The sequence below is a fragment of the Orbicella faveolata genome, unplaced genomic scaffold (assembly GCF_042242905.1).
Source record: "Orbicella faveolata isolate gen_17 unplaced genomic scaffold, um_ofav_v1 contig_1, whole genome shotgun sequence".
In the NCBI taxonomy this organism is placed as follows: domain Eukaryota; kingdom Metazoa; phylum Cnidaria; class Anthozoa; order Scleractinia; family Merulinidae; genus Orbicella; species Orbicella faveolata.
The window spans coordinates 38409938-38434598 of NW_028301536.1; the positions used below are offsets into that span (position 1 = coordinate 38409938).

The 24661-nt window shown below is 41.3% G+C and overlaps 2 protein-coding genes, 1 long non-coding RNA gene and 2 pseudogenes across 3 annotated transcripts in view; 4 read left to right on the forward strand and 1 right to left on the reverse strand.

Annotated features, from left to right (window-relative positions):
• LOC110048250 (uncharacterized) overlaps positions 1-24661 on the forward strand; it is a 32822-nt gene that overhangs the window by 1013 nt on the left and 7148 nt on the right. Inside the window, exons 2-4 of the mRNA XM_089275596.1 lie at positions 6046-6363; positions 7047-7192; positions 7835-8075. Coding sequence (XP_089131722.1) covers positions 6049-6363; positions 7047-7192; positions 7835-8075 — 702 coding nt within the window. The 5' untranslated portion in view covers positions 6046-6048. The remainder of the gene's footprint in view (positions 1-6045; positions 6364-7046; positions 7193-7834; positions 8076-24661) is intronic.
• On the forward strand, positions 9650-11544 carry LOC149119004 (uncharacterized). Its single transcript, XM_089275604.1, has one exon. The coding sequence runs from the start codon at positions 10716-10718 to the stop codon at positions 11436-11438; it is 723 nt and encodes a 240-aa protein (XP_089131730.1). The 5' UTR covers positions 9650-10715; the 3' UTR covers positions 11439-11544.
• On the forward strand, positions 15592-24302 carry LOC149119005 (uncharacterized). Its single transcript, XR_016202640.1, has 2 exons — positions 15592-15947; positions 24211-24302. It is a non-coding gene; the product is annotated as an uncharacterized LOC149119005 (long non-coding RNA).
• Positions 19450-20678, reverse strand: LOC149119006 (uncharacterized; annotated as a pseudogene).
• Positions 20725-21930, forward strand: LOC149119007 (uncharacterized; annotated as a pseudogene).

A 24661-nucleotide genomic window follows, 5' to 3' on the forward strand; every position in this document is an offset into this window, starting at 1 on the left:
AAACCTTCGGCGTAACATGAAACTTTCATTTCAACTAAAAATAACACAATTCCCACAAATTCCACAATTCTGAACTGTTGACTGTGACCGTCATTGGAAACCGGCTTTGGACTTTAATTAAGTTATTCTATATATCCTTCCCGATGTCGACAAATCTGGAATCATGTGGCCATATTTTTCATCTGCGATTTGACCAGCCGAATACGAGTATAACATAGCCAGCAAATCTGGGCGATTTAAATCAATATTGTGAACGGTCACCATACATGACTCGTAGGACGCTGGACTGGGAGAATGGCGTGCTCTGCTCGACAGACGCACTAGAAGCATAAACAGCGAGGTGAACCCAAATTTCGTTTTCATCTACATCAATCGGTAGTTCTCAGATCAGTCTCAACAAACAAAGAATAGCCGGCCCACTTTCGGGGTAATTTTTTAAATAAAACAACATTTTTTATAATAATTTGCTCCACTGCTAAACCAAACAAGCGTAAAATGGAAGCGTAACGCTGGAAAAAGTAAACATTTTTTAGGAATACAACTCCATCCGACTCGATCTGGCCCGATCTTATAGACAATTAATTCTTGTGCTTTATACCTGTTTGCTTAATCTCGGAAAGTGCGCATTATATGATAGTTTCTAATCGGGTTATTGTGAGATCTCTTGATTCTTCTGATCTGAGGGTTGCATTTAGTTTTTTCGGAACTTCAGTATTTAGGGCCCTTTATCAAAACAGGTTAGCATTCCATCTCAGGAAGGCGGCTCTTTGTCGAAGTTATCTTAATCTGTTGTCACTGGCTTTATTTCATAGATAGAAATGATACTGATACCAGAGGAATAGAAATCCAGTCGGCGCGAATCATTTCTGGGTGATTCTTTACTTGCTTCCATTAACGCAAGTACGAAAGTAGCTTGACACTCGCACTAAACCTCATGCTTTAAGTAAAACGCAAAGTAAACAGAATACAAGCATTTCACCTCCGGTATCATAACGAGTTTATTGAGTTATTTTTTTTGTAAAAAAAAAAAACCTCTTAGTCGGCGCGTCGGGTATGTTATGGACGGGTCAATGGATGAGTGAGCGAGTGAGCGAGCGAGCGAGCGAGAGAGAGAGAGACAGAGAGACAGAGAGAGAGAGAGAGAGAGAGACAGAGAGAGACAGAGACAGAGACAGAGACAGAGACAGAGACAGAGACAGAGACAGAGACAGAGACAGAGACAGAGACAGAGACAGAGACAGAGACAGAGAGAGAGAGAGAGAGAGAGAGAGAGAGAGAGAGAGATGTATGTATGTCACACCAATCAGATTGGATCTACTATAAACAGCCAATCAAATTTCTTGTTGTAAAGGTAAATGGTATGTGAGAAGATTTGACCCCGATAGAGTTCAGAACGACCATATTTATTCTTCTATTAAAGAGGAGGAAGTATTCATATATTGGGTTTACTTCGACATTTTCTTTGGGTTAGGCTGAGGATTTTAGTTATGAACGAGATGAGCCTTGAGGTTTGAAACAGTTCATGAGTTAGTAGTATGCAAATGGAACGGGATATTTTCATTTTTAGTTACAAAGGTAACTTGATACTTTTGTTTTTCACAAGGAGTAAATTCAATTAGAGGTCACGAATCGTCGCTTCTAGTTCTTAGGACATGTTTTAGAGGAGACGAGACTATTTAGATTTGAAACAGTTCTAACGTCTACAACAGTAAGTGCGGGTAACGATTGTTTTGTTCTCGTTGCATGAAAATATAACGAGATATTTTTATTTGTTGTTACAAAGTGTAATTTAACACTCTTGTTTTTCACAAGGGAGTAAATTCAATTAGAGCTCACCACTCTTTCCCACGAGATGTTTGCTATCTTAAGTAACAAATGGGAACTTAACACTTTTGTTTTTTATATGGAAGTAAATTCAATTAGAGCTGACAAGTTATCGGCTATTGTTTCCAGGATATTAAACAAAAAAGCTTTCATTTCTGGACGGTTTTTACCTCTCTGCAGAAGCAGTTTAATAGTTTTATTTGATGACATTCATTTCAGTCCGATAAAAAGGGTAAACTTACGACTCGTATAAAATACTAAGAAGTTTCTTAATTAACTTGAGTATTTTTGAGCAAAAATTTCTCTTGGAGATTGGAAGGGCTATGTGATCGGTGAGTGAGGGAGTTATGCATGTGCGCGTGTCACACCAATCACAGTGCGGGTTGTATCAAAGAACGAATAAAATTGCCTGTTAGAAAATAAGATGGTATCTAGATTAATCTGGAGACGTGTCAGATTACTGTAGTTTGCTCAGTCAAACATTTTATGGCTTACTATTTAGCGATCTTACCATGACCGATGTGACATCGCATGTACATCATAAATTCCCAGTTTCTTTCTTGCTGTACATCGCAACCAAAAAAACTTGTCAAATTAACCAAATCATTACTGTAAACAGCTCCATTAATGCTCCTATCTCCGACCCTTCACACAAAAAAATACCTCTTGCACGCCTTGCGTGCCTATGTTTGATTTGGGCGGATGCCCTTATCTGACCGGTGTTGATTTATATATACAGTGAGATATTGATCATAACATACATAATATAAACAGTATTTAATTTTTGTAATTTTCTGTTTGTTTATTCGCAGAACATATGCATTAGCTGTTAGTTTCTAATCCACTCATTGTGATCTTTATACTTGTCTGAGTGACTAAAACCCATGACGTCAACACAGCCTGTCATTTGTTACCAAAATTGATTAAATTGCTTGTGAACTGTGTGAACCGTGGGCTCGGACACTAAATAAAACGCTAAAATAGCCTGTCACAAATGATAATAATAATAATAATAATAATAATAATAATAATAATAATACTTTATTCAAATACAGAGTACAAAGAGTATTTGAAAAGGAGGACCATGAGGTTATCCCTATTTAGGTCCCCTAACTAAAATTACAATCTAAAATTTAAAATTTTAAAGTATCTATTACGTAAATAATTAACAATTTAAAATTTAAAACTTTGAAGTATCTGCTAAGTAAATAATTGACAATCTAAAGTTGAAAGATTTGAAATATCTATTATGTAACATTTCACAAGTATTTGACAATTGTTTGCTTTTGTATAAATTTAACTCGTGAACGTACGGTTGGGAATCCTTCTGCGATAGAGGGCCAGACTGTCAACATCAAGAATTTGCGAACGGGACTTTGGGCGTGATGCTCAACGAGTTTGCCTTTGAATTCTAAAGGTCTCTGAAGAGTCTCTTAGCCGAGACGAAACGCCACGTCAGACTAGCCACGAACATTTCACAAGTATTTGTAAATAATTAACAGTCCAAAATTTAAAATCTAAAATATCTATGATATCTATGATATTAGGTACTGTGGCATATAATTAATGAATATTCATCCACTTTTTAAGGCTTGATTTGAACCTGTTTGCATTAATGTCGTTGATGTCGTGTCCGAACAAGTGGTTTGGCAAATTATTCCATTCCTTAATAATTCTAACAAAGAAGGAATTCTTGAAGGCATTAATTCTTGCTGATTTCGTTTGGATCTTAAACGGATGGTTAGCTCTAGTGCTTTTGCTTCTACAACACTCAAAATAATCGTTAAAGTCTAAACCATTTAATCCGAACACTGTTCTCCATGGTCTACATGCTAGTCCCCGTTAGAAAAGGAATGAACAGAGTGTCTTGAATCTGTTGAACTGCACGTAGAGTTCTTTTTTTTTTCATTTGTTGGACTTGAACTGCAATAACAAATATTCAAAGGCTTCTGAGAGCTTTCTCATGGTTCAATATGTTAGGCTAGCACTGAAAGATGGACTGGTCGGTCAGGAGTATTTAATGTTGGAGCATTTGTTGACTTCCCAACATCCACAAGGGAGAGCATACATAACATTGGCTCAGAGCAGAGCAGGAAACTCGTCTTCACTGCATGCCCTCAATTTGAATGAAAAACAATAAAGATCACCGAAAAGTTGACAATGAAATGTGCACCAACATGGCGGCTCCATACTGGGCTCTGTAAATTTGTGCAAAATATTTCGACGAATATTTGACGTTTGGAGAAACGTGCCGACTTAAAACTTAGAGAAATGTCTTCTTTATTTATCTCTCATAACACCATAATTTCTTGACTTTATACACTGAATGGTTTTCGATTTATTTTCTTTTATTGCGTGACAGTGCAAGCCAAGAATAACAGAAAGAGGACACACACATACCTCTGACTACTGTATCAATTCTTAATACTTCTCGCACAGGTTTTTTTTGAACAGTCAAAGGCTCCTGAGAGCTACCTCATGGATAAAGTAGGAATCCACCACAAGTTCGAGAAACAAGTCCCGAGATTATTTACATTGTATTGGAAACTTCTGTGCGACTGCTTTAATATGTTCTTAAAAGAAATCATTTCTAACGACACCAGATGTCAAATACAAATTTGGAAGTTAATATGAAACACTTGAAAGTACCGGTGAAATGAAACTGATGATGAAATTTTACCTGTGTTTGACAATTTCTCTGACTTTGAAATCAATTTTCTCGAGTTCCCACAGGAAATTGTTTTTGGTGTTATCTCAGGCAACTGTTTATATTTTTAGCTTTAAGAAAATGCAGAAAGGACTGTAATATACTTAACGTTATTCTGAAACTGAAATTGCTCGATTTCCTATCGGATTTCGTGTTAATACGTTAAGCTATGTCTGATGGATGGACTGGTAGGTCACGAGTATTTGATGTTAACGCGGTTGTTGATTTCCCGATGCGAAAGCAACACCAATAAAACTGTGGTGCTATAGCTACACAGTATCACACAATAGGGAATACTTCAAGACATGAATGTCAACCAAAGCAAAAGAGCGTGAAAAAATTCAGCAATTAACGATCATTTTTTAAGGTACTCTTCTTAGGCACATTCGGTTTCAGTCTCAAATTATGCAAAATCACTCTCAGAGGAAAGGAAAGAGAGCACCTATCATCTGGTGAAGTCAATCATCAGTGAGATATTGGAGCATGAAACTTTTGTTCAAAAGAAAATTAAAGAGGAAGTGCGCGTGTAAATAATTTTAACGGGAGCAGCAACTAAGTTTAGCTGATATCCTGGGGACAAGGGTAGATATATATATCTACATAAACTATAGTGCAACTCGAATTTACATGCACCGCTTTCAGTGTTACGTGCATAGGCCGCATCTTTCGACATGCCATCTTTCGAAGTGCTGTGTAGCCTGGCCTACGTCAAAAATGCCAGCACAACGGACTTCTTTACGGTCGAACTCGTCTTTTAGTCATGAAGGATGGATTTATTTGACATCAGCTAAGGTTAGGAGTATCAAGAAGGCATTCTGTGAGAGATAAATTGACTGTTTTGAATGTTTACATCTTTTGAATACTAAACGAGATAGCGGCCTAATTCTACCGGAAGTCACTATTGAGAACCGATCGACTACGCGCAAATCGTTTTAATTATCGCGTAAATCTGGAAACATGCAAAGTCCACAATCTTCTTCAGCCATTTGAGGTCAGTAATTGTCATTTATTTGTCATTTCGTCCGCTCATAACCGGAAAAATTGCCAGTTTAACAGTTAAACGGTCTTTCAGCCATTTACATAGCATATCGAAAGATGATCGAAAGATGTCGCCTATGCACGTAACGCTGAAAGCAGGTGTAAGCTATATTTTAAGCTATTGTCTTCAAGCAAAAATCCAATATAAGATACTGAATAAAATTGCACTGTCTTTTAGTAAATAATTCCTTGTCAAAAATCAAAAATTATTCAAGCTTTAGACGTCTTTTTATCTCATAAATCGAGCGATCTGGTTCTGTTGTTTGTTATTTTCTTTAATTTGTGTTTGCTTTGTTTCAGTCAATTCTTATTCCTTTTACAATAAATAATGCTATCTTAATTGCATTATTTTCCTTGAAAAACCTTAATTTGAACACCAACCTCCAGCTGTCTGAACACCGTTAAAACTACAATGCAGAATGTTCGCTCAAGTGACCTTGCATACTTTACTTGGTGAATTTTTTCGCCTTTTTAAGGAAATGAATATCCCAGCTTATACATGCCCCACGTTGCGTCTTGGACGGACTTTTGACGCCGAAACTTCTAGTGCTTGCAGTACTGACATCTTCCCAGAGGGAACCCAAACAGAGCAGAAAAATGTCAATACGTTTTCGTTCAAGTACAAAGTTGTAGACTCCTGCAAAGATGTGAACGAGTTATTGGGCGTATCTGGAGAGCTGTCGTTAAAAATCAAGGCCAATGTTCTTGAAGTGGAAGGAATAGGAAAGTACATAAATGAAAACATGACAGAAGAGGGAACAACCAACCTTTTGGCTGTAATGAAATGCACCACGGTAATGTACTACAACTAAATTACCCCAGTCTCTGAGCTACTGGGCAATACAGCATATGTATAGACAGTCCGACTTTTATTTGTCTGCGTATAAGATGTTATAATTATGTGACTGAAAAAATTCCTCATTGTGACTGGCTGACAGCCAAATTTTTTTTAATGTTAAATTTGCACTGCAGTACAAATTAACGAGCGCGTGTTGGAAAATTTTTCAGTCATATAATATAGCGAGTGATCTTATGACAGCTAGAGCAACTTTAATAAAGGAGTAAGCTATGGGTATTTATTGCGCTCGCGTTCACAACATTTCCTACGCTAATGGGAAATGAAGTAAAATTTAATAAGATCCACTTTTTTGGGCAATCGATATTTCCGCTGATACGGACGATAGTACTAAAAAAACTAAAACTGGAAGCCTACTCACCGGATAACCGGGCGTTTCTTCCTTTTGAGAACTTATCGTGCCAACCCAGCAAAATTTTGATTTATGCGTGTTTCCCATCCAACGCCAACAAAATGTCACTTCGATAGGCTAGAAAAACCCAGCACAAGTGACAAATCATCTGGTTAAGTTTCTGTTCAAAATATTAACTGAGCTCAGAATCAGAAAAATCTCACTAAGGTAATTCCCCTAAAATTCTCAAGGTTCACCTACCTTTTCGTGTTATTCCAAACTACAATCAGGTAATTGAGACCATAGTTGGACAGCCGAAACCAAAATACGATGAAGAATGTATCCAGGGAGTCGGTAAGCAGTATGTAAGGAGCATTATATACGGTGCTGAGATGGCCGCAAGTCTGAAATTCAAGCCCTCGTCAACTCGTAAAAGGTTCGTAAAAATAACAACAAAAACACCTGAAGTATTTTAACTCCCAACTACTTCTACAGCTGCTACTGCTACTGCACTGCTGTTGCTACTCTACTGCTACTGCTACTGTTACTGCTATTGCTGCTGCCTCTTGTTTCACTGTAGTACCTACTCTTTACAGAGGCAAACATTCTTAGAATCAACATCAGACACTGTAAAACTCCTCATGAACTCTAACGACTATAATATATGCAACCTTGTAATGAAGTATATTTCCTCATGCATGATTATACGTGATAGGTTATTATCGAATGGAGATGATGTAACTTAGAATTATTGATTTTAATATTATAGAAATTTAAGCTTTGTTTAGCTATTAATTAGATTATGTATGTTTTTACAATACCGTAAATCTTACTATCATGCAAATAAAGCCATTTTTACCACTACCACTACTACTACTACTACTACTACTACTACTACTACCACTACCACTACCACTACCACTACCACTACCACTTCTACTTCTACTACCACTGCCACTGCCACTGCCACTACCACTACCACTACCACTACCACTACCACTACCACTACCGCTACTGCTACTACTATTAATTTAATAAGTATGTAGTAGTTTCAACATTGTTTTTTATGCCTTTGTAGAGTAGATATCCATGGAGGTTGTAATGGACAGCTGAACTCCTTAATTGCCAATGCTGGACTGAAAGCTTCATTAGACAATCTGTCCTCAGAGTGTAATGACTTGTCAGATATTACCATCCAATATTATGCCACAGACATGCCAGACAAACTTCCTACAACACTGGAAGACTTGTTGTCTTTGATTGAGAATTTCCCTTCTAGATTGGAGCGTATTAACAATGGTAGAGGGATTCCCATGAAGGTAAGTTAGTCTTTTTACCAGGGCCGGGTTGTTCAAAGCCCAATTAAGCTAACCCAGGGTTAGCGAGAATTTTGATTTGAGTTTTGTAACTTTTCGGTGAGGCTTTCAGTTTATACTGTTTGTCCTTCAGTTTTGAGCTTGACTAAGCTCAAACTACACAAAACGTAAGCAGTAAAAAACATTTTTATGCAAGAAAAATTAATGCTTCGGTTAACTTTTAATCCTGGGTTAGCGTTAACCGGCTTTCGAACAACCCGGCCCAGGGACCCGTTTCTCGAAAGCCCCGGAAACTTTTCAGGCCCGTAAAGCCATTTTGTAGTCCATCTGTATCTTAAAATGGAGAAGTGTATACGCCTGAAACTTCTTGTATGAAGGGAGCTTCTCTTCATATTAAGAATATCTGAATAAAACAGCTCTGTAATCGTAAGGTTCGAGATTTTGCCATCGCTTTACGGGCCCGAAAAGTTTCTGGGGCTTTCGAGAAACGGGCCCCAGATAATTATTGATAATCATTGACAAAGCTCTCACTTGTGCTGCGCCCTGCAGCATTAATGTTAAGATCACTTTAGCAACTTCTGGCAGCACTAAAAGCTCGACAGAAAACACTCGGCAAAGAGCCCTTTTTGTGGCTTCGTTGGAATTAACACGTTCTAAAAGCAACTGAATGGGATATTCTAAAACGCCGACTTTTTGGCAATAATCAGCCACTTCAGTGAAATTTTTACCAGGTGCGGTCAAAAGCGAAGTAAGGCTGGCAAGATTTCTAAAGAAGAAGTTAAATTTTGCAACAAAGTCACTTCCTATGGTAAAATTTGCCTCAAAGCGCATGATTTCTTTCAAACGCAGGTAAAAAGAAAAATTGCACTACACATGCTACGGTACATAGAAATTTCCATGTACCTTCCTGTACTACACATGTTAAGGTACATGGAAATTTCCATGTACCTTCCTGCACTACACATGTTAAGGTACATGGAAATTTCCATGTATATGTACCTTCCTGCACCACACATGTTAAGGTACATGGAAATTTCCATGTACCTTCCTGCACTACACATGTTAAGGTACATGGAAATGTCCATGTACATGTACCTTCCTACACCACACATGTTAAGGTACATGGAAATTTCCATGTACATGTACCTTCCTACACCACACATGTTAAGGTACATGGAAATTTCCATGTACATGTACCTTCCTACACCACACATGTTAAGGTACATGGAAATTTCCATGTACCTTCCTACACCACACATGTTAAGGTACATGGAAATTTCCATGTACCTTCCTGCACTACACATGTTAAGGTACATGGAAATGTCCATGTACATGTACCTTCCTACACCACACATGTTAAGGTACATGGAAATTTCCATGTACCTTCCTACACCACACATGTTAAGGTACATGGAAATGTCCATGTACATGTACCTTCCTACACCACACATGTTAAGGTACATGGAAATTTCCATGTACCTTCCTGCACTACACATGTTAAGGTACATGGAAATGTCCATGTACATGTACCTTCCTACACCACACATGTTAAGGTACATGGAAATTTCCATGTACCTTCCTACACCACACATGTTAAAGTACATGGAAATTTCCATGTACCTTCCTGCACTGCACATGTTAAGGTACATGGAAATTTCCATGTACCTTCCTACACCACACATGTTAAGGTACATGGAAATTTCCTTGTACCTTCACGCACTCCCTGTTCCTTTTTGCATTACTCTGTAAAGGTACATGGAAATTTCCATACATAAAATGTATGAGGCATATTTATACAGCTCTTAAATCGTTCCCTGTTATGAACGTGTCAGATAGCCCTTAAACGAAATTTAGTGAGTGAGACGAGGCAGATGTTTCGAAAATATATGATATCAACCAAAATTTATTGTAAGATACACAACACCCTGTCACGGTGTTAACAAGACAGCTCTTTTTGAAAGATTCATGGACCTAGAAATTAAAGAAACAACACATGTCAATATATTGTAAAACAATGTTCTGAAGTCTTTTAACGTTTCGAAGAGTTCGATTTAGTCTCTGTTTGTTTCGTGTTCACTGTGTTTATCTTGGACTGCATGTATGGATTTCAGCATTCAACGACTCAATATTTGTAAACTGCTTACTCAGAATACGCCATCTCCTTTACATATTTACATGTAATCGGTCTCAAAACGTTTTTCTTCACTTAAAGATATTTTTTCAGCTTTATGAAGGGAATGATTAGGTTTTCAATGCAACATGTACGTTTTCGAAAATTACAGAAATGGCGCACTTTTGGTTGATAAATGACCCGAGTACTGACCCACAAAGATACTTGACACGTTCATGGGCTCATTCCGCGACTATTTTAATTCTAGTCATTGTGACGAAACTACTGTGGTTTACCGCTAGACCGCAAGAACTCACCAACGTGTAGTACGTGTTTGTATCTTGTATTACAGGAAATAGTTTCTACATTTTTGCTAGCCACATTGGCACATGTATTCATTCGCATATTGCCTACTGAACATTAAACGTCGTTTTGTTACTAAAAGGTACTCGTTGTCTTTACATGGTGGCAGCGGCGGATAGCTATAGTGGGTACAATATTACACATAGCTTCATAGCTTCTCCAAAAGAAGAATGGCATCTGTATATTCCTTACCGCCACCAGCACCTCTCGAAATTCACGATCACAACGCAGCAGAGAAATGGAGAAAATTCCGGTTAGCGTGGGAAAACTACGCACTCGCTACAGAGCTCAACAAGAAGGAACAGCCAGTACAAGTAGCCACGCTTATGACAGTGATAGGCGAAGACGCCAGGGAGGTATGCTCTACATTTACCGACTGGGCCGAAGAGGGAGATGATCAGAAAATCGCACCAGTCTTAAAGAAACTGGGAGAATATTGCGAACCACGCAAGAACATTCCATTTGAAAGATATCGCTTCAACCGACGTGTTCAGGACCCAGGAGAGACTTACCATCAGTATCGTACAGCCCTGCGAAAGCTAGCAGAAGGCTGCAATTTCGAAGCAATTAATCCCGAAGAAATACTTCGGGACCGCCTGTTGTTTGGTATTCGTGACAACAAGGTTAGAGAGAGATTGTTAAGAGAAACGAGCTTAACACTCGCGAAAACTGACGAAATATGCAGGGCATCCGAGAGCACGACCGCCCAGATGAAACTTGTGGAAAAGCAGACGGACCCATCAAGTTCAGTTAACGCGGTTACAGACCAAGAAAACGAGAAAAAAGGCCCGGGGAGACGCAAACCCAAAGGGAAAGATGACAAAAACGCCAACAAATCCAAAGAATGCTGGAATTGCGGAACCGTTCACAACCGCTCAGCAAGAAGTGTTTGAAATGTGGTAAACTCTCCCACTTTGCGGCTAAATGTCGCAGCAAGAAACGAGATAACAACTCCACATCTGTCAGAGCTGTCAACAGCGATAGCGAGCCGGAAGTGTTTCACGCCGACGTGATCTCAGCGGTAGATCTGGACGATTCCCAGCATGTAACGCTCAAGTTAGAGTCTGGCAATTATCTGCGGTTTCAGCCCGACACAGGAGCCCAATGCAACGTTATTCCGGTGAGCCTTTACAGGAAAGCCACAAAAGATTACAGACTGGAACGCGTGACACCAGCTAACGGTCAGCTTTCCGCCTACGGAGGCTCAAAACTGCAAGTCGTGGGTAACGTTCGAATTACAGTTTGGCGTGACAACTTCAAATGCCAATTGGATTGTAAACTGGTTGACAACAACGCAATCAGCCCCCTCCTCGGAAGAAAGGCTTGTCTGGGCATGAGGATCATTAAATACACGGACAATGATCAGTTAAACAAGCCACGAACAGGAAGTGCCCCTGTTTACTCACTTGAAAAACCAAACGTGACAAAAGCAACGTAAGGGCCCATCACCAGAGAAGCCCTTATAAAGAATTACCCGCAAGTGTTTAGTGAAGGCGTTGGAAAACTAGCCGGCGAATACCACATAAGAATTGACAGCACCGTAGATCCTATACAACACGCACCTCGTCGCGTACCCGTAGCGCTCAGAACAAAAGTGAAAGAAGCTTGAGAAGACCTAGAACAACAGGAAGTCATAGCACCCATGACCTCTCCTACAGCGTGGATAAGCTCCATGGTAACAGTTCCGAAGAAAAACGGAAAGCTACGCATTTGCTTGGACCCCAAGGACCTGAACCGTGCCATCCAACGCGAGGATTACCCACTCCCAACCATTGAAGACATTGCCACCAGGCTACATGGCGCGAAAGTCTTCACAAAGCTAGACGTACGGAATGGATTCTGGCACGTGGCCTTGGATGAGGACTCGTCGTTCCTCACAACCTTCCACACCCCTTTTGGACGTTACCGCTGGCGACGCCTACCTTTTGGTATCAGCTCAGCTCCTGAAGTCTTCCAGCGGAAAATGCATGAGCTTATTGAAGGGCTCTCAGGCATCGAAGTCGTTGCTGCCGATTTCATTGTAATTGGTTGCGGAAGCACACTGGAAGAGGCCACTGTTGACCACGACAAAGTTCTTATGGCATTTTTGGAACGCTGCAAAGAGCAAGGTGTCAAGCTTAACACGGACAAGCTTAACCTGCGAACGACGGAAGTCCCGTTCATCGGACACATCGCCACGGACAAAGGGCTACGTGTTGACCCAGCCAAGGTTCGGGCGATCAGCGAAATGCCAGCTCCAACAGACAAAGCTGGAGTCCAGAGACTGTTGGGGCTCGCGCAGTATCTCAGCAAGTTCCTCCCTCGACTGTCGGATATTACAAAGCCTATGAGAGAGTTGACGCAGAACGACGTACAGTGGACCTGGGGAACAGCCCAAGAAGCGTCATTAGAGGCACTGAAGAAAGCTGTAATGTCAACCCCAGTCCTGTGCTATTACAACCTGCAGGAGGAAGTCATACTCCAATGTGGCGCCTCTCAGTTTGGTTTAGGCGCCGCCCTCCTACAAAATGGACAGCCTGTGGCCTATGCATCCCGTGCCCTTACAGATGCAGAAACACGTTACGCCCAAATCGAAAGGAGCTGCTCGCAATCGTTTTTGCCTGCGAACGTTTTGAACCCTACGTTTACGGTCGTGACCTTATTCAAGTTGAAAGTGACCACAAGCCCTTAGAAGCAATCTTTTGTAAACCACTCCACTCAGCACCCAATCGACTTCAACGAATGCTGCTGAGACTTCAGAAGTATAGTCTTCACGTGACGTACAAAAAAGGTCAAGATATGTTTCTGGCCGACACTCTGAGCAGAGCGTTCCTCCCAGAGGTTAGCACCTGTGAGTTCACCAAAGAACTGGAAGAGATGGATCACAGAGCCTCCCTACCAGTCAGTCACGAACGCTGGCAACAGATAAAGCACGCATCGGCGAATGATCTTGTGTTGCAGCAACTCCGAGCAATCATACATCGAGGATGGCCAGAAACCAGATCCGAAATTCCAGAATGCCTGTATCCATACTTCGACGTGAGAGATGTCCTGACCGTTCAGAATGAGCTTGTCTTCAAGGGACAACTTCTGGTCGTACCCGCTGCCCTACGAAAGGAGTTAATGGCCGTGGTACACAGCTCACATATCGGCATTTAAGGGTATATACGCAGAGCACGTGATACCCTCTACTGGCTCGCACAGCAACTGAGCTACGAGAATACATCTCAAAGCGTGATGTATGCCTAGCGCACCGCACCGGGCAAGCCAAGGAACCACTCCTACAGCACGAAGTGGTGGCCCGACCGTGGTCCGAGGTAGTTGCAGATCTCTGTGAGTTAGACAACCGCACACTGTTAGTCATCTCTGACTACTACAGTAACTACATAGAAGTTGCTCGCCTGAACACTGCGACGTCACGTAACGTCATCAAAGAGATGAAAGCCGTATTCGCTAGATATTGCATCCCAGACGTCCTAGTGACTGATAACGGTCCCCAACTTGCATCCGCCGAATTTGCTGTATTCGCGAAAACCTGGATGTTCAAACACACCACATCATCACCGTACCACCCACAGTCCAACGGAAACGCCGAAAACGCCGTGAAAACAGTAAAACGCCTGTTCACCAAGTCCAAGGAATCTGGCCAATCGGAGTTCCTAGCACTGCTAGATTGGCGCAACACTCCGTCTGACGGAATTGGCCTCAGTCCCGCGCAACGCCTGATGGGACGTCGCTGCAAGACACTCCTTCCCGTTGCTGGTACCCTGTTACAGCCCCGTTACTCAACAGAGCAGGAGACACGCGCTCTTACTGGAAATAAGCAGCGCCAGTAGCACTACTATAATAGGCATGCCAGACCACTGCGTCCAATTAAACCTGGAGAAACTGTGCGCATGAAGCTACCCGGTCAGAAAACCTGGACCGCTGGCACCTGCACAGGACAAACTGGTCCCCGCAGCTACGATGTTAAAGTCGGTGAGACAGTGTACAGACGCAACCGCCGTCAACTGATTCATGCAAATGAACCGCCCATTCTTGACCTCAGTGAGCCTGAGCCATTGACATCAAGCACAGATATTCCACCCCAACAGGAGCAAGCCAAACAGCCGCCTGACCAAGCATCTGACGCCCCTGTTCCCCAACCTGCTCAATTACGCTGATCGCAACGCACCCGCAGACCGCCTGCTCGCCTTAATGACTTTGTTACCTAATGAATTCTTATTTAATCAAATTAGATGTTGACCGGATGACTTTTTATTTGTTTTCTTTAAGTCGAAACAATGCGTGATCCTTGCCTTTCTTTATGAGAGGAGAGATGTGACGAAACTACTGTGGTTTACCGCTAGACCGCAAGAACTCACCAACGTGTAGTACGTGTTTGTATCTTGTATTACAGGAAATAGTTTCTACATTTTTGCTAGCCACATTGGCACATGTATTCATTCGCATATTGCCTGCTGAACATTAAACGTCGTTTTGTTACTGAAAGGTACTCGTTGTCTTTACAGTCATTTAACACTAAACAAGGCAAAATGAATATTTCTTTTTACCTGTAAATTGATGAACTGAACTGTAGCATGTTCACGGGCTGTCTTCTCGCCGAGTTTTGATATACAACCTCACTTGTTGGCAGTTCCACAACAATTAATTGGTGTACCGCTTCTGCCGTTTCCCCTGATCTGCTTCCTTACAGCTTATAAGGCTACCAGCTCACGTCTACTTTCACCGCAGGAATACGTTTGTTTCGTCATACTAATAAGCCAGTTCAATATTTAGTCGGGACAGCACTACGATTCTCAAAAATATAGCTCATATAAGATGAAATTCGACCGTTAAACAGCACAGCGGAAATGAGAGCAGCTTGTCCGACAGTTTCGTTTCCGAAACCGCAATGATAGGTTAATTTCTGCGGTTATAAAAGCATCCAGCTGACCCGGATCCCGCTGATTCTAATTTACAACTCTGCGAATCCGAATAAAACCAACACTTTTCTCAAAATAACACTCCCTCTAAAGTGTAGTGTTTTGCTTTTCTCTGATTTTTGAGAAATATAAAATAAAAATAAGTTATTTTTGACACATACACAACTTGCGCTCGAATAAACTGGGCACTTATTTGCATCCCATTGAATAAGAACTATTGTTATATGCCTCGTTATTCAAAGCACACCGACACATGTAAATGAATGAAGCTGCTCCTAATTACTAGGCCTTTATGGAAACCTGAACAATAGCACGCCCAAAATGTCGGTGGGATAATGTCACTGCGGTTTAACGGAATCACGTATTGCAATCCGCCAAAAGGGCAAAGAACGATTAGAGCGGTAGCTTCGAGGAAGGAGGTTTGCTCTATTTTGGTTGTTACGATGGGACCTACGCGGAGGTACTGCCGAGTTTAGGAGACAAAACATCTGTGTGCAAGTAAGTGGAATGAATCGCGCCCGATCTCCTGAAACCTATTATTGACCGAGTTTATCAGTGAGATAAAGCATGGCGTTTACGCGGCGAACGGCAAAGGTGAAACTTTTGCCGTCTGTCTTGGTTGTTTGTGCGTTTTATAGATTTGTATTTGAGGATATGTAGATTTGTATTTGAGGTGAATATTAGGAGTCGTTTTGCTATTTTTGTGTGATATATTTAAAGAAAAGACCACAAAATCTGCAAAATCAAAGAGGCAATTTTTTTTGCCGTTTGCCGTAAACGTCGAATTGTAGTTACCTGGGACCGCGGTGTGGTCTCCTAAAAGAGTTTCAACGGTCAATATTGTCGAAAAGCATAATATATTAATTAATCTTTCTGCTACGTGTATTGGCCATCTTAACAGTACGACTCGATATAATTTAATACAGAGTTGAACGAGACTTACCGGAAGTTGAAGTTCGACTGGGATTCCACCTTTGTCACCATACACAGAGGGATTACATGAGATAGCATTGCGCCTGCGTGAACTCAGTCTTTAAAGCACTAGCCATGTGCATCGTAGGAAGTAAGTAACAGGGTGGGTCCAAGGGAGGGCATGTAATCCCTCTGTGTATGGTGACAGAGGTGGAATCCCAGTCGAACTTCAACTTCCGGTAAGTCTCGTTCAACTTCTGTATTCCACCTTGTCACCCACAGAGGGATCACATGAGACTTCAAAGACAGATGCACAGGCTAGTAGTAAATAATTTCACACAAGTGAACATATGACTGCAAAACTTTATTGGCAAAGATGTCTTCCACAATCTTTTTGTCATATAATTTAGCAAAGGTGGATTCTGACTTCCATCCAGCCTTGTCAAGAATATCTGCTAATGGAACATCACTCAGCTTTGCCTTAGAAGTTGAAGCTGACCTTGTGCTATGAGGCTTGAAAATGTTAACATCAATGCCTGAACTTTGTAATACAAACTTAACCCAACGACTAATCGTGTCTCTAGACACTGGACCGTACGGTTTAACATAACTTAGCAACAGTTGACTACATGAACGAGTCTCCCTTGCAAACTTTGTTCTTGCCAAATACTCCTTAAGAGTGGTCACAACATAAAGTCTTGGATCTTTGAATGATTTAAGTTCAATCACCATACCCTTGGACCCTGGTTTGGACTGTTTAACATGCTCTTGAAGTCTGAACACTATAGAGGAGCCAGAATCTATCATGCTGTCCACATTGAGAAAAAGAAGAGATTGCCCCCTTTGAGCAGTGACTAGAGCTAATGACATTGTGAGCTTCAGAGTTAAACTCTTGAGAGAAATCTCATTAACAGGGGACAAAGTCTTTAAGTAATCAAGAACTTGGTTTACATCCCAAACTGCTGTATAACGAGGCATCGCTGGGCGAGATTCAAATACTCCCTTTAGAAACCTAATAACTAAAGGATGTTTCCCAACTGGGATACCATCTATTGAAGGGAGTATTGAAGAAAGTGCTGAGCGAGCAGTATTAAGGCTACTATAACTAAGACCACTGTTAAATAAAGTCAGTAGAAACTCTATGACTTGGGCTAAAGAGGGACGAACTGTACAAATCTGTTCTCTATGACAGAAGTCAAGCCATTTTTTGTAGTAGGATTGGTACTGTTTAGATGTGCCTTTCCTCCACGACTTGAGGATAATCTTGGTAGCTTCTGCAGAAATGCCTTGCTCCGTAAGGGATTCCCCGATAACTTGCATGCAATTAGTTTCAGCTTGCCCTCCATGGGATGTGGTTGACTGGGCTTGCTTGGAAGATACAATGTCCCTCTTGTCACTGGTAACAGTCTGGGCTTGTCGACCAAAAGACTCATCAGCTTTGGATACCAAGGTTGGGTGAGCCAGACTGGAACAATTATGATCCCTTCCCCTTCCTCCATTTCGATTTTCTTTAAACAACGAAGTATCAGGCTAAAAGGAGGGAAAGCATAAAATTGTTCTTGAGACCAAGAGCAAGAGAAAGCATCCACAAATTGTGCCTCAGGGTCTGGCCTCCATGACACATAACGTTAAACGTTTCTGTTAGTTCTAGATGCAAAAAGATCAATGGATGGCATGCCATAGGTCTCACAATGCTGTGGAAAATATTTTCACTGAGAGACCATTCTGTGTTATCATTAAATGTTCTAGATTCCCTATCAGCATCAACATTTTCTTTACCTGATAATGAGATTGCTGTCACCCAGATATTTCTCTGGACGCACCAGGTCCAAATTTCACGTGCAATCTTATTACATTCCAAAGAATGAGTCCCACCCATGGCATTTATGTAAGAGACAGCAGTGGTATTATCTATGTAGATGTTAATATGACAATTTGTCATTGAGTGGCAGAATGATTTCAAAGCAAAAAAAGCAGCAAGTGTTTCTAACTCATTGATGTGACAGTTAGACTCAGTTACAGTCCATCGACCTCCTGCTTTATCTCCCTTGCACACTGCTCCCCACCCTTCTTTTGTGGCATCAGAATACAGGGAGAGTAATGGATCCCCATGGGATATCCACTTAAACGAGCTCTCAACATTTTCGATCCACCACTTGAGGTCTATGACTGATGTAACTGACAATGTCATTACTGAGTTGTAGTTTCCCCTACTTTCTTTCAGAGCTTTGATTTTGTCTATTTCTAGACTTCTATAGAAAAGCTGTGCATATTCAACACCAGGGAACATAGAAACCATTAAACCTATCACTTCTGAGACATCATGAATTGAAACATGAGTTTTTGTCAATACAGCTAAACATTTCTGTTTCAGCTTTTCAGCTTTCTCTGGTGTTGGTCTCACTGTCACCGTGAGTGAGTTTAAGATAAAGCCCAAAAATGTCAACTCATGGATTTTTCTTGATTTAGAAGAAAACCCACTTTGGTGAAAAGGTGGACAGTGTCCTGAACATTATTACTGCAGTCATTAAATGAGGGCCCTTGTAAGTATGAATCATCAATGTAGCCCACATTTGTGTGTCCCATTTGCCTTAAGGTGGAGTAGACAGGCTTAAGCAATTTCGTAAAAAGTCGGGGAGCAGAAGCAAGACCATTAGGGAGGCAAGTAAACTGAAATAATTCCCCCTGCCAGGAGAACTTCAAATATTTTTGGCATTTCTCATTGATTGGAACCGAATAATATGCATCTTGCAAGTCTACAGATGCCATATAACATCCAGGTGTCATAAGCAAGATTGCTGAAGTTAAGCTTTCCATTTTAAAATGATGGTTGGTAATATATTGATTTAAGTTCTTCAAATTGAGAATGAGCCTATACCCTCCAGTCTTCTTTTTACGAAGAAATATAGTAGAGAGAAATTCTCCATGACAGTGCTGTGATTTCGCAATGACCCCCTTTGTCAGAAGTTTGTCTAATTCTGAACTGATAATCTGTGATTCTTCCGAATTAAAAGCGATTTCCTTTGGGGGAAGCATTTGTACAGGAGGGCAGTCAACAAAATCAACATTAAAACCCTTGATGGGTTTTGAGAATCTGCGGATCGGAAGTCAATTCTCTCCATTCAGGGAAATATAATTTCAATCTACCTGCCGTTTGTCCTGGTTCTACAAGACACAATTTTTGACTTACCTCAGGTAAGTCCTCAGAAGCTTTGTTTACTTGCTTTGACCCTTCGACTTGGGAAACTTGTCTGAATTCTGTGTGGCAGAACCGCGACTTGCGGTCTGTCGCCAGCCTAAAAAATGCTTCTGACTTCCTCTTGCTCGAAAAAATTTCCCTCTGCCACCAGACGATTGGCTTTTGTATCCAAAGTTAGAGTGGGTGGGGCCTTTATGACGAGTGACGGTGGAAGTAGTTACTTTCCGGCCAACACGGTTTACTTCGGAGATATCCTTGACTTGCTTCGACAGTCGTCTCCGAAGAGTTCAGCTGTCACTGTTGTAGACGCTGAGCAAAGGTGTTTGTAATCCGTGTGTAGGTCCGGTTTTATGAGCTCTTTCCTTCTATTATTAAGCTCGGTATTTGCATGTGCCAAAAGAGAAAGGCTGTCTATTGACGTTTGGACTTTTTGGAATTTCAAGTCTTGCGACCTGATGGTGGAGCTGAGGTTATCCCAAATCAGTTGGTTAACTCGAACTTTCGTTAAACCTTCACAGTTTTCCGGCTGCGGATATTTGTTTATCTTGTCTTGCAGCCGTACTTCTAACATGCCGTCTCGCACGAGACACGTCACAATTTTAGCGAGCTCTTCATGGATGGGAGGTCCCGTCTCCTCCGACTTCAGGTCGTTTTGAACAGTTTTGAGGAAGTCTCCAACTGATTCGTCGACTTCATGTTGCTTTCCATTGCCATGTTCTTTGGCATCAGACAAAAGGTCATTGACCGAGGTATCAACATCCATCTGCTCGCGACGATTTTCCCGCCTTCCGGCTGGATTTGTCTTGTGAGGGGTTTGACAAGTTATTGTCGTTTAAGTCACCCTCGGTGACCTCCTCACACACACACCTCTCAAGGGTTTGTGTTAGGGCCGTAGTCAACGACTCGGCCATCCGGGAAAAGCCTTATTCCATAGATTTTTGCAAAGCACTGATGTGAGCGCTTGCCATGTCTTCATCGTGTTGACGGGAGTCAATTATGACCTTTTTACCGTCTTTGTCATTGCCGCGTCTCGAAGACTTGGAAGGTCTCTCTCCTGGTACCGGGTGCATCTCTACATGAATTTCTTTCGATGTTTTAGTAGGCGAATCAGGCGGCATTGTGTGTGGCAAAAACCAAGTTTTCGCAGGACAGAAAAGACAATCCGTTCACAACGAAGGCAACAACGTACTGAGTTTACGCAGGCGCAATGCTATCTCATGTGATCCCTGTGTGGGTGACAAGGTGGAATTAATCACTGCGCTGAAAATTCACCTTTTCGGCGTTAAATTTCACGTGTAATTTCACGTGACTTATGATGTAAACAAACCGTGAAAGTTCGGACATTCTAGTCAAGCACGCATTACACGTGTGCGAAGTTTTCGCCAACTTCCTGTCACTACTAATATATATTTCTCTCTGCTTCAAGTCCTTGAACGTACATAGAATAGTTTCAGCTTCAAAATGGCAGAAAAAAAGAATAAAAGCGACTTCAACGCCATGAATGTGGCAGACCTTAGAAGATATTTGCAGGAACGTGGAGTTTCAGTGAGCGAATATTTGAAAACTTCGCTCGTGGAAATCGCTTCCGCAGTCGAAAGAATGGTTGTGCCAGTGGATCCAAACTTCGAAAAAGATCAAACCACTGATACTGACAAATTAATAATTCATGACATGCTAATTCCCAAGCCATTTTCCCTGAAGACCGTGAACAACTTCAACTCGTCGCCGCCGTTTGGGTTGTACGACATTTTTAATTATTTGATTTACCACTGACCGATTACGACAAGCAGGGACTCGCCGCTTACAAGTCATTTAAAGATTATCGCTTATTTGCCGAGGTTACGTGGAATCTTTACTAACTGCTCAGATGAATCAAGAAGGTGTTCATGTGTAGCCAAAGTGCGACCTTTCATGAAAATCAAAACGGATGAAGGAAAGGAGCACTACGATCTCTGGTTTATTCTCGAGGGTAGAGGGACAAACCGAGGCAGCGTTTTTCAGGCACGATGCAAGTGTAAAGGTGGTAGAGATGGGGGATGCAAGCACATTGCGGCCGCCATGTACTTTTTCATCAGTCTTTCTGTTGATTTGAGACTCGATCGGTTCAGGAAACTCGTCGGTTCGCTCTTCCGGTTCGACTCATCGGGCTCTCCTGAACTCGCCACTGGCTCTGAGCTCAGATCTAAAAGAGTCATGGCGGCGGCACGTTCTTCTTTAGATTTGCCAGTATGGCGATTAGGCGTCAGTAGGGTTTTAGCCACTGATCGTTCAAGACAAATTTCTTGCTTCTCGCTTTGTCTGCCTCCCATTCACAAGATGCATTTCGTTTACGATTCAGTCACGACACCTAGGCACGGTATAAAATATTAACTCAAACCACAAAAAATGTTATAAAAGCACATATTAATAAACGCACCCTTTCTTTACTGGCAACGGCAGATATAGGATGAGGATTCTCTTTTGTTAGACCATTTCCACCGACAAAATGTAACTGTCTTTCGTGCACACGGACGAGTCACTGCGGCGACATGCTTTTAGCCACTTTTTGCCTTCTCTCGTTTTGTCTAACTGCGCCAGGAAAATGGAAGAACTTCACCGGATCGCCGTTTGGGTTTCTTTTCCACGATTCAAGGTATCGGGAATCGTTTTTACATGTAACAAAAGCACATCTTTTAGTCGTGACCATTCTGTTAGAACACTACTTATCGAACTCGTGTGGTTGACTAAAATGTCCGAACTTTCCCGGTTTGTTTACATTATAAGCCACGTGACACTACACGTGAAATCTAACGCCGAAAAGGTGAATTAAAAAAAAAAAAAGCTGTGGCTAAATGACCGGCAGCCGGTCACGGTTTTCAAATCACTAAATGACCGGCAGTCTCATATTTTTCTCAAATTTACGGAATCGAAAGGACCCGTCCAATTCAAACTATCATATGTCCATTAAGAACTGCCAAGCGATCCAGAAGAGCTGTATATATCGCAAGTATAACGCTTGGTTAAAGCTCGGCTCGGAGAGCGAGACCATGGTTTGTGACACCTAGGATTTTTTTGGGTCGACTGCCGGTCACGGTTTTCAAATCACTAAATGACCGACAGTCTCACATTTTTCTCAAATTTAAGGAATAAAAGGAACCCATCCAATTCAATCTGTCATATGTCGATTAAGAAGAACTGCCAAACGATCCAGAAGAGCTGTATAGATCGCAAGTCTAACGCTTGGTTAAAGCTCGGCTCAGAGAGCGAGACCATGGTTTGTGACACTTAGGACTTTTTTTGGGTCGACTGTCGGTCACGGTTTTTAAATCACTAAATGACCGGCAGTCTCATATTTTTCTCAAATTTAAGGAATAAAAGGAACCCATCCAATTCAAACTATCCTTTGTCGATTAAGAACTGCCAAGCGATCCAGAAGAGTTGTATATATCGCAAGTATAACGCTTGGTTAAAGCTCGGCTCGGAGAGCGAGACCATGGTTTGTGACACTTAGGATTTTTTTGGGTCGACCGCCGGTCACGGTTTTCAAATCACTAAATGACCGGCAGTCGCATATTTTTCTCAAATTTAAGGAATCGTGACCGGCAGTCGACCGAAAAAAATCCAGTGTCACAAACCATGGTCTCACTCTGTGAGCCGAGCGTAAACCAAGCGTTATACTTGCGATCTATACAGCTCTTCTGGATCGCTTGGCAGTTCTTAATCGACGTATGATAGTTTGAATTGGATGGGTTCCTTCGATTCCTTAAATTTGAGAAAAATATCGAACTGCCGGTCATTTAGTGATTTGAATACTGTGACCGGCAGTCGACCCAAAAAAATCCTAAGTGTCACAAACCATGGTCTCGCTCTCTGAGCCGAGCGTTAACCAAGCGTTATACTTGCGATCTATACCGCTCTTCTGGATCCCTTGGCTGTTCTTAATCGACATATGATAGTTTGAATTGGATGGGTTCCTTTTATTCTTAAATTTGAGAACAATATGAGACTGCCGGTCATTTAGTGATTTGAAAACCTTGACCGGCAGTCGACCCAAAAAAATCCTAAGTGTCACAAACCGTGGTCTCGCTCTCTGAGCCGAGCTTTAACCAAACTTTAGACTTGCGATCTATACAGCTCTTCTGGATCGCTTGGCTGTTCTTAATCGACATATGATAGTTTGAATTGGATGGGTTCCTTTTATTCTTAAATTTGAGAACAATATGAGACTGCCGGTCATTTAGTGATTTGAAAACCGTGACCGGCTGCCGGTCATTTAGCCACAGCGTAAAAAAATATATATATATAATATTTTAGTACTGCTCCTAGTCTCCTTCGCAGCCCCAAACAGCTCCGAAGGTAACTATACCGCTTCTTGAGCTCTGGTCAAAAGGTCGTTCAAAGGAAGTGGCACCCAGGAAGTGGTATCTTCCAGTTCGACTTTTTTTTTTTTTCGTTAGCGAATTTGAACTTTTTCCAACAGAACTAGTCTTTTTAACCTTTCGTAGGAGATGGCTTTACCTCATTTTGAAATGGCGACTGAAATATTTCGATGGTGAATAGATCATTAGATTAATTGTTACTTGAACCAAAATAATGTTCAAGAGCTAGAGAACTAGAGTAACTGTATGTATAACCATCTGCGTTGATGTATTTTGTTTCTTTAATTTCCAGGTCCATGTCTCGTTCAAAGAGAGAAGAGTGCTATTGTTCTATATTGATGTATCTTTCTGTTGGTTAATTAAAACTATTTAATTTTTCAGTAATTTTCATGCTGTAGTTAGATTTTATATTTTCCAAGATTTACTTTAGCAATTGATAATCAGATGGGGAAATGCTTCTTTATGTGTACCACAAGGTACACGGAAATTTCCATATCCTTTTTGCCTTTTTGACTTTTTGTAGTCATAAGGTACATGGAAATTCCCATGTACCTTGCCATGTGTTTCGTTGCAAGGTACGTGGAAATTTCCATGTACCTTGCCATCTGTTTCGTTGCAAGGTACATGGAAATTTCATGTACCTTGCCATGTGTTTCGTTACAAGGTACATGGAAATTTCCATGTACCTTTTACAAAACATAAGGCAAGGTACATGGAAATTTCCATGTACCTTGCCATGTGTT

Coding starts and splice junctions, on each gene's coding strand:
- LOC149119004 (XM_089275604.1), top strand. CDS start 10,716: ATGGCATCTGTATATTCCTTACCGCCACCAGCACCTCTCGAAATTCAC.